General features: G+C 41.9%; 1 protein-coding gene across 1 annotated transcript; it reads right to left on the bottom strand.

Annotated features, from left to right (window-relative positions):
* On the bottom strand, positions 1 to 4,690 carry ddit3 (DNA-damage-inducible transcript 3). Its single transcript, XM_063214887.1, has 4 exons — positions 4,580 to 4,690; positions 2,978 to 3,042; positions 2,344 to 2,555; positions 1 to 2,129 (listed from the first exon to the last, which is right to left on the bottom strand). Exons 3-4 carry the CDS (start codon positions 2,497 to 2,499, stop codon positions 1,206 to 1,208), a joined length of 1,080 nt encoding a protein of 359 aa, XP_063070957.1. The 5' UTR covers positions 2,500 to 2,555; positions 2,978 to 3,042; positions 4,580 to 4,690; the 3' UTR covers positions 1 to 1,205.
* Between the last annotated feature and the right edge of the window lie 6,026 nt (positions 4,691 to 10,716).

The raw sequence follows: 10,716 nt of genomic DNA, 5'->3' as shown, positions 1-10,716 counted from the left end.
TTTCTTGATTCTTTTTTTTTAATGAATAAATGAGGGTTACAGCATACAACCGTGTGAATTAAAAACAAATACAATGCGACTAACAGGTCTTAATTATAGTTTCAGCAAATATGCATGCGAGCTTTCAGCTACAACTTACAGTTTCTATGAAAAACGTGTATGGATAATATACATTTGAGGCGTGGATATTTGGGATAATGACAAGTAGGCAATACAAAAATAGCTAATAGATCAGGGTAAAACCGTATATTGCAAAGATTGCTGCCTTGACCTGACCCATACAGAAAAAAGGGTGTGTGTAGACTACAACCTGCACAGGTTCCCTACTGCATGTTTCTGTAGAAGATCACTAAAAAAAGCTTAAGCTATACAATCAAAAGCGCTTTAAAAAAGTCCCCCACCATACAATCGCACACATACATACACTTGGGATACCTTTCCTGAGCTCCTAATCTCTGTGTGAAGTAGGTATATTACAAATTTAGCCCTTAATATCAAACTAAAACGTTGAAAGTGGACAGTTCCGGAAGAACGGTAACAATGAAACGCACACTCTCGTTCGATAAAACTCGTTAACTCTTTGGACACTCGCTACTTTCACTTCGTTGTGTTCGGTGGGCTACGACGTTAACTACGATAAGATAAAACCTTACGTTCGAACGATCGTATGACCTGCCTGTAGAACTACAATGCAATGTCTTCTCACCACCTCTCCACACACCACCCCACGTATTTAATCTCTTATGCTCCGTTATGCTACTGAGGAGAATCAGGAACACTTAACGCAAAATCGTAAAGGAACACTTTAAGACAGCGGGCTATTCGGGATATTCTTGCCCAGCTAATGAACTTGGAATGGGGGTGCATCTTCCTTGGCTTCAACCCGGCTTTACTTTCTCATCAACCCTACTCTTTCACGTACATGCTAAAGGAGGCGCTTTTGAATCGTTAGCACTTCTATTCCTCCTTTTCCAACATATCTTGGATACCTTTCTTTCTGCTCTCTGAAATATGCATAGCACTGTCACCTGATCAACCTTCACTGTTGAGGTCACGACTTCTCCTGAACCCAACACTTTCCAAGCTATAAAACCGCATTACACTCTTTCTTCACGCTTTCTTCACTCTCTCTCTTTCAGTCTCTCTCTCTCTCTCTCTGTTTCTCTCATTCCTACATTCTCTCCTGGTCCCTGTGCCCCTGTCCCTCACTTTCGGGTGTTGACGAGCCTCTCTATAAGGGCGCGGCGTGTGCGCTGGACCTCCTCTCCGAGCCTCTCGATCTCCGCCTTGAGCCTCTCGTTCTGGTCGGTCAGCTCCTGGACCCTGCGCTCGTTCTCTTGCTCGCGCTCGCGACGGCTCTTCTTGGCGGACGAGGAGCAGGACGATCCCGGCGACGCCGGACGCTTGCGTTTACCCGGCCGCGTCGTTGAGGAGGACGAGGAGGAGGAAGAGGATGAGGAGGTGAGGAGAGCTGCCGTGGCACAGGAGACGGGCGGAGGTGGGGGCGCGGGGGGTGACGGCGGGGAGGAAGGAGGAGACTGGCCGAGGCGGGCCGGGGACTGGGAGGCACATGAGGAAGATGAGGAGGAGGAGGACGAGGAGGAAGAGGAGCAGTAGGAAGGGGAGCAAGGCACGGTGGGTGGCTCCTCCTCACTGCGGGCTGGCGAGGCGGACTGGCGGCGAGGCGGCAGCTGTTGTTGCTGCTGCTGCTGGTGCTGGTGGTGGTGAGTGTGGGTGTGTTGGTGGTGGTAGCCCATGCCAACGCCCATGCCCACTCCACTCACCATCACCGTGCCCGCCGTCTCCACCAGGCCCACCCCGCCTTCGCTCAGCAGCTCGAAGAACTCGGGCGGCAGCAGGTCTCCGCTACCTCCACCACTGCCGCCCGAGCCCGAGCCCGAGCCCGACCCGGTGCCGGAACCAGATCCCTGGCCCTGCCCCTCTCCCGACCCTCTCCTGTCCTCATCCTGCTGTGGCGGCGGGGGGCTGAGGCAGGGCACAGGGGCCTGGGCGGGCATCGGAGGAGAGGACTCCTCCATCACCCGCTGCACGCCCTCGCCCCACGTCTGCCCGTCCGTAAGCCACGTCAGCGAACAGCTCTCCAGCACGTCCAGAAACTCAGGCTCCTTCTGTAGAATACCCAAAGAAATAAAGAGAGAAGGAGAGAAAACAGAGAAAAAACACACAGCAATGAGCAATGACGGTCATCAGTGCGGCCACGTGGTTCCGTAAAAACAAATAATGAAAGCCCCGACCGAAATGTTACCATGCTTACACCCAAAGAAAGCCATCAAAAGTACCAAACACAACAAAAACATTTTTTTGTTTAGAATCAGCACTGACCTCAGAGCAAGGTGGGGGTCGAGCATGTTTGGCCCCACCTGCGTCAGAGCCAAGGATATCCTGCAGGTCTTCATACCACGCCTCCAACTCTGCACCACACAAGGGCCCCACTCCGGGGGGGTATGGTGGGGGCAGGTGCAGCCACTCCGCAGTCATCTCAGCACTCAGTCGCAACGCACAGATACTCTTCCACACGGCGGTACACACTGGACCTACCGGCGCCAATCAAAGACACAAGCGAAAGCAAAAGGTGACGGGAGGTTTTCACCGGAGCTGCCTCCTCGGCGACACTCCCCCCTAATTGGCTATATCAGGAGAGTAACCAATCGCACACCTAAACTGGAATTTTGGTGTGTGATTGAAGGCTTCTCTTCCCACCCATCTCAACTTCGCTGTTTTTTGGGAGGCTTGGGAAATGGGGACACTTGGTGGCCATCTGCATGTATTGCATGACATGACATCCCCCCCCCCTACCCCAAACACACATACCTACACACACATCTCACTCTACAGATGTTCCCAGATTAAAATGAAATTTGCATATTGTTACAAATGATAATACAATCACAACCTCAAAAGAGTAAGAGATTTACAAATCTAAATGAATGAGATTTAAGTGAAAGCAGCTTCTTACCTTTCAAATGTTTCCTTTAATCAAGTCTGGCGATGTGTTGTCGGAGATAGTGTATCCCAACAATTCTGGAGGACAAAATATGAAAGTGTCAAGTTTTATGGAAATATAATAGTAGATGGTTTATATTGTAAATCTGTTGCCAGTTGGAATTTAAAATAGTGTTGGTCCAGTCCATGGTGTGAAAAAATGACACCTCAATAGGGCAGTGAAAAAGGTGTAAAAATGCAGCTTAGTGTGTTTTTTCTCCAAAGGCCAGATGCTTAAACAATGTCTTCAAGCATGCCAGGGGACGTAGTCCACATGGTAGTGTGATTTGAAGGATAATATTGAAGTAAAATTTAGGTCATTGGTGTTCATGTAAACAAAGACGCATTGTATGCTCCAGGGCGCCCCTAGCGCACGTCTGACTTGACAGACAAAGCTTCAAAACAGCCTTATTTTCGCTTTCCACCTATTCCTTGCCTGACATTGTGCCGTAGCAGGCATACCAAACTTATTTAACAGAAGCATCAACTGCCATCAGAATTCTCAATAAATATTGTGCAGAAATGTCACCAATTATGCCCTGAATATAATGACCCTACCCGAACTAAGACAAGATAAGTTAAGACAAAGCCATATTTTATAACATGACAAATTAAGACTAAATCAAACATGACATGTCAAGATTATTTCAAATCACATCAGAAGCAATCAGTTTCTGAGTAGTCCGTTATATTCCTCCATATCCCATCCCACGTCCAGCCCACTCAGCAGTAAAGGAATCCTCTCAGTTTGTCGACTAGAGAGGCGCTCGAGACGCACGGTAGGATACGGTCAGACAAGTAACGTCAACTGGTTAGTCAAAGTCGTCTAGAAGCTGAGGCACACTTTAATTAATATCCTCTAACACAACAACTAAATGTATTGTTGTTATTTAGTTTTCATAAACTCGGCCATTATTCACTCTATCGCCTGGATTAGGTTTGGGCAGTCCATGACTGCCAGCCAATTACGTCATGGAATCAAAAGTGGACGAAGGAAACAAAGGCTGCGAACAATACTTAAATGCATAAAACTGGCCATGTTCACATTGGCTTCAGAACACTGGAAAAAAATATTGCATTGACACTTTTTATTTACACTAGACATTTACTTGTGTGGCAACGTGTTTTAACTGCGGTTATTCACTTTCAACAGAAATGGCAATGGTTGAAGTTCAATCTTTAAAGAAAAAAAAAGTAATGGTGGAGACATGAAGCTCCGTGAAGAGTAAAGCACAAGCCATGTTATTTTTGACAGTTCGACGGATGTCATAGATGACAAAAGTACTGACAGTCGGTCGCTCAAAAACTTAAAGTTCACTGTCGACAAGTGACACTTCATATCAAGAGTAAACATGTGCCATCCACCGCACATAAAGCTTCTATAAAAGGTGCTGTCAAATTTAAAATGTGGGGACCAACTGTACTCCCAAAACAGATGTGGGACGCATGCCAAAATATTCACATTCTTGTTTTCCAAAAGGAAAAGACGGGGATCATGCACGCTTCACAAAGCTGATTCCAACTAAAGACAACGCACAAACTCAGGGTGGAGGAAATATTTAGTAAAAAGACTTACCCTTTTTCTTTTATTATGCCGTTTCCTCGACTGTCTTGGATTAGGGGTGTGAATATATTTTAGTTGAGATTGGTGACAGCACATGTTAACCATTGTTCAGTATAAGCCACTGAATGTGAATTTCGGAAACTCCCGGAGACCTTTATAAAGAGTAACGTCAACCTAACTCAACGGGGAGGGTTGTCTGATACAGCCTAACTTCGAGCAGTGCAATCACATGGGGATTGACGCCCTGCCTTGCCAATACGAAACAAGAGCTGAAGTTCTTTTGCTTAGTGACATCCAATGGGTGTGCGATTTTATAGGGAAAAGGCAGGCCTAGATGACTTTGCTAGTTGTCCCAATCTGGGTAGTTTGTGTGATAAGAAAGATGTGATGCAGTCATAAGACGGCCAGGACGAATTTGGGGCGTATGGGAGTCACATGAAAGGAATGATGCAATCCTTGGCAACCGGTTTCTAGTCGGAGATAAGACCAGTAGAAGCGGAACATGTTTTATTTAACAGGCTTTCGTTAAAGCTAAATCTAGACAAACTACCCATGAAGGAAAATGTAAAAAATTCTAATTCATTTTGCTAGCGTTCGCAATTCACATGCAAAATACCTTGCAATATTAATGCCACTCTGAGCACAGATTTACGACAAATTTCCATCAGTTTGCCTCCTGGGGCTCTTGAAGTATACCACACCACTGACGAGTTTAATTTAGGGTCGCAACTCAATGTTTTGTTTTGGTTATGTGATACAATGTCGCTGACATGGCGCGTGGGAGCGCTTGAAAGAACGTTCCAATGAAGTTTGACTTCCTGTCAGAACCTCATTTAGGAAGTAACCCCTCTGTGTGTATGATCACAACATAGCATCGCACAGATCCAACGATCTAATGTATTTTCTGTCTTCACGCTGAATTTTTGATTCTTGATACTAGTTGCGCAATGTAACCGTAGTCATTCCAAATGTTAATATTGGGTGAATGCAACACTTTGAACTCTGGTCGCAAAGATCACTATGCACTTGGTATCCTAGTAACAGACTCAAACACATTGTGATTTATTGGTTAGCCTGATTTTCCATTTTCCCCCTTCAGTGTGTTTTTTATTTTATTTTTATTTTTTCAAAATTCTTCAAAGCTTTCGTAGCGTTTTGCAAGGTGTGGTCTGGGGTTCCTTTTGTCTCGCATTAACAACGTGGAAATTCCGAAGGTGTTTACTTGTTGCCCCTCCTTGTAGCCCATGTGAAAAAAGTTGGTCCATCAACGCAAGCACAGCGGGCTTGTCTGTGTGAACAAAATTTTCAAACTAATTCTAAAATTGGTCTACTGTTGAGTATTGTTCAGTTGATGTCGTGATTTCACGTAATTTCATTAGACCACTTTTGAAACACGAAAAATCAGCTAAACAACAACTGAGTAGCCTACTTTGAGATGCATGGTGCAACGCGTGCCGTTTATTGCCTAGCAACAGCGCAAGTGGGATGAGCGCAAGGTTAGCGAATAGAAACCTCAAATACTGTCTCCAGGAGCATGGCAATGTTGGAGAGGAGACACTATTAGCACGTCACGAATTGAGTGGCTGTTGCTGAGTAGTAAAGCTTACCCTCTCCCCTGGCTAATGGTTATCACCTCTCAGCTTTAAGTGCCATTGGTGGGCCATTGTTTTGTTTTTTTGTTATATTTTTTTCCCCTCCTGTCTTAGACATGGTGCCCTGGTGTTTGTCCAACTATTCAAACACCAGCTGTGTCTATGTTGCATTGAAGCAATGTTGTATGTTGGCTGAAAACAAAAGTTGTTACAAAGTAACACCACTATATGTTTTATTGTTTTTCAATTTGGGAGAGCATAGAAAGTGATGTCCAACCTGAGTGTTTTTTGACTGGGTGATTTCTTTTTTTCCCGTCCACATCGCAGCCAAATTGAAGGGTATCTATCAACCTCATTCTATCGACTTGTACCAGTGTGATCGCTCGGTGTCCTTATTATCAGTTCGACGGAGATGTCAGGGTGTGTCCTCAATCCCAGAGTCAATGTCACCTTAATCAGAGTCCTTTATGCGAGTGCTTCAGAAAGTAAACGACAATGATACTGTAAGTACTTGTAATAATGCTGTAATAACTGAAATCACTGACCAAAATACTGACCATCACCCACTCCAGACAACAATGTTGGCTGTGCCATTTTTGTTTGTAATTTGTAAACAAGTGATGTAAACACCTCTTGAACGAACACAAAATTATAAACTGTAATTACAAATAAAATACATTCATTATATTGTATTGAAAGAGTCCCTGTACATTTTTATTGTGTTCTCGAGCAAGGTCACTCATCCAGACATGTTTTGGGACGGTCATACAGTCTGATACAGTGGCGTCTGAGATATTGCCAATAAGTGTCTGCCACAAGGCACATGCTAGACAGTATTTTTTTCTGAAAGAGGGAAAAAGAAAAAGTCTTTCTTTTCTGTTCTATTACACTTGGCGCTTTGAAATCAGAACTACAACATCCCTGACCCCTGAAAATGTTCCCCAACGTAACTGAAAATGTGAGGAAAAATGTAATCTCCTTATCCCTGTAAACTATTTGTCAGAAAATAAAAACCCATTAGTTGGATTTTTTTTTTTCATTTTCGTGCACATGATATGCTCAGGTTTTGTGAGCTATCCCCATTTTTTAACGTAGGTGTTTTTCCAAGCCATCGGATCGCAGAACGGCAAAGTTTATCCAGGCAAGTTTTTTTATTGCAGAGTTAATGGCACAAGAGAATTAACATGACCCACAGGGTCCACAAGACAGTGTTATATACCTGGACTTGAAGACAATCCGAGACTTTGTTATTATCCTATTTCAGAGAACAAAGGTTTGGGCTACAGCCACTGGCAAGTCATCGATATTTTGTTAATATAGTTTTATGCATCAATATCATCAGTTATGGGTCCAGATGAAAATGATTCTGAACCTGACCTGTATAACAACAAACTGGCGTGTGCCCTCTTCTCCAATCTTTTGTTTGTGTGTGCTGCATATGGGCTCGCTGTTTTGTTGCCGGGTAAAGCACCGCCCAGTGGATCTTGTAACCTTTTGTGTGGACACTATGTCTCCCTGTACACTTTGAAAACATCTGTGAAAAAAGTATATTACATGTCAAATATCATAATCGTTAAAGATATTGGTATCCGCTACACGGACGGATACATGGGTGTTTGATCTGTCTTGTGTAATATAAATTGCCAAATGTCAAGTGAGGCCGTATTTAAGGTTGTAAGAAAACTCCTGCTGTATTGTCAGACCATTTACACAATTCATATTTATTTTGATTCTCTCATTTATTTAATTAATCTTTTATTGATAACCATCGCAGTATACTTTTATTTTTAACCATCGCAGTTACATGATGGAACAGGAAGAAATATTAAATGTATATGATAGTAACTGCTGAGACTTTTGCTTAACAAAAAGGATATTGACAACATGATTAAGGTCATTTTAAATGAGTCTTTCTTTAAAAAAAAAAATATAGAGAGAGACATTACATTTGTAGTCAGTATAAATCTAGATTTTTCAAAATATTCAGTGTGACTTTCAAAAAACACTTTATACAATATAAGGTAAAGAAAGTAAAGTGCCTTCTATTCAGCATATGTACATAATGTGATATTTCAAAGTTGTAATTTTAAAATGACAGTCCAGTTTTGTATGCAAAGTTGCTCCTCGGTTATAACAACAGGGTAAGGTGGACGAGGAGTACAGAGACTGAGATATCTGTATTCGCACTTGAAAATAAATAACAGGGAGGGAAGAAACACAGTGTTTTTGTTATACATTGTAACTTTTTTTGTTCTGATGTGATGCCTTACTGAATGTCCGAATGATAAAGCAGAGTATCTGTTTTTTTATAGCCGTAATACCATTGCGAGACATGCTTCCTCCAAGAGTTTGTATTACACCCATATGTCTTCGATCGACGATCATTTGTTTTTTTGTTTTTCTTTCTTCAATGTGAACATCACATTTTTGTTTTAAAACAATCTTTACTCTAGTTTTTTACTTTAGTTTCAGCTCAAGTATTCTTCATACTTTATATCTTTACTCTTAAGGCCCAATTATGGTATTTTTAATAACTTAATAAGTCATTTTTGACCTCTCTATGTCCTTCATTTTTTGATGCATTTCATTTTGTAATACAGTAGTTGTCATTTTATTAGGAATACTGATTACTGTATTGATTATTGACATCAGGCCAACCGTCCGAATTCTGGTAAAACTTGACTGTGGCCATGCTCAGTTTCTATTTGATAATGCTAAGTTTCTATTTATCTGATTTCTTTTCATATGGGAAATAGACTCATCTTATATATTGTTAAGGCTTTATCGTCTGAACAGAAACAATATCCACTGTGACTTGTGAGGAAGACATTTAATTTAAGTCCAAATTGACATCTGAGACAAGTTCAATACCTCGGCTTGACCTTGATTTTTGATACTGCATAAGAAAAGATGAATACCCTTCACTTCCTACAAAAAAACAAAGATTTTAAGCCATATAGATTTTAAATGTTCAGTTCTTAAATTAGTGATACATTCAACTCTGGTTCAAATCATGTTTATGCATGAAAACTATTTGGACAAACTATCCACATTACTCCACTGAGCTGACTTCTGTGCTATAGGCCATTTTCTCCGATACCTAGTTTTTGAGAACATAATGCAGAATTGTTCAAAATGCTTAAAGGCGATCTTTTTTTTTTAACAATCATTAACTTAAATCATTGTATGGCTCAGTTGTTTCAAAAGCTATTTCCTGGACTACTACTCGTTGATGGGTATAGGAAAAAAAAAAAACTTTTTCAAAAATAACCAAAAACATGGCATAAATCTTCCAGAAATGGCCAAGCAAACAATGAACATGTAGAAGAAGCACTTTTCATAAAGACTTTATTAAAGTAATTGATTTGGGCCACTGTTTTGTATTTTTTCTGCATTGATTGGATCATACTACAGTGAAAACACTAGAAAAAATAGAACTTGACATATTTCAAACGGAACGTTATAAAACATCCTAACACACATGCACTCTTCTACATTCAATATCCATTCTATCAATAATTTCAAGGCCATTGGATGCAATTGACTTTTGTTTGTAGAAGGTGTGTGTGTGTGTGTGTGTGTGTGTGTGTGCGTGTGCGTGTGCGTGTGCGTGTACACGCGCAAACAGAAGAAGGTCACAGCCACCAACAAGGTTCCACCAAAACCCATAACTACCCCTGCCCCTGGTCCAAAGTATGTGTGGATCCAGGATTGGCCTCTTTGCCCACCTGAAGACCCAAGGGACCTGAAGGACCAAGAGGGAGGACAGACATACTCGAATACGAGTGTCCGATGATGATGATGATGGTGTGTGTGTGTGTGTGTGTGTGTGTGTGTGTGTGTGTGTGTGTGTGTGTGTGTGTGTGTGTGTGTGTGTGTGTGTGTGTGTGTGTGTGTGTGTTTGTGCTTGCTTTCTTCACATCATGCCACTATCACAACTACATACCGTAGATGCCATGTTTAAAACCTGCGCTGAAAATGATGTATTGTCCTCTCTTTTCTTGAATAGCACAGTCGCAAAAGGGTTTCATTAACATTTCGGAAATAGGAGTGGCTGAACACGTTCATGCATATATGTTAAGACCTACAATATGACATGGAACTTTTTCCTAATTTTGCCCTGCCATTACACCATTTTTAAAATCTCTCCCCTCTTTTCACGTCGTCTGTGGTGCTTTAAAATGTGTAAGGTTTTTCCATTAGACTATTTGTGTGTTAAATGTTGAATGAAATTGTTGTTTAACACTTTTTTCTGAGGTATCGTTAACAACTTTTGTTTGTCTACTGTCTATCACATCTAAAGAACCACATGCCATTCCATCCCTAAATATTTGCTTCTTACAATGGCAATGCAATGCATTTCATTGTTTTCTTTTCAGCTGCCACACAAGGCCTAGTGTATTTCACAGCAGACTTGTCACTCTTCGTTGACCTCGGATCCCAAACTCAAAGATAGTCCAGAGAGTGAATTCGATATTTTATTTGAAATGCACTAATCCGTCTCTTGGTAAAGAGTACAACTCATCGGCCGCACGCTACTATTTGTGTTGTGTGGCT

The sequence above is a fragment of the Engraulis encrasicolus genome, chromosome 14 (assembly GCF_034702125.1).
Source record: "Engraulis encrasicolus isolate BLACKSEA-1 chromosome 14, IST_EnEncr_1.0, whole genome shotgun sequence".
Taxonomy (NCBI): domain Eukaryota; kingdom Metazoa; phylum Chordata; class Actinopteri; order Clupeiformes; family Engraulidae; genus Engraulis; species Engraulis encrasicolus.
Note: the sequence above shows the minus strand (reverse complement) of the source record. Positions and strands in the feature narration are given on the sequence as shown.

Coding starts and splice junctions, on each gene's coding strand:
- ddit3 (XM_063214887.1), bottom strand. CDS start 2,499: ATGACTGCGGAGTGGCTGCACCTGCCCCCACCATACCCCCCCGGAGTG. Junction 2,130..2,343: donor GACCCCCACCTTGCTCTGAG/GTCAGTGCTGAT, acceptor GGTATTCTACAG/AAGGAGCCTGAGTTTCTGGA.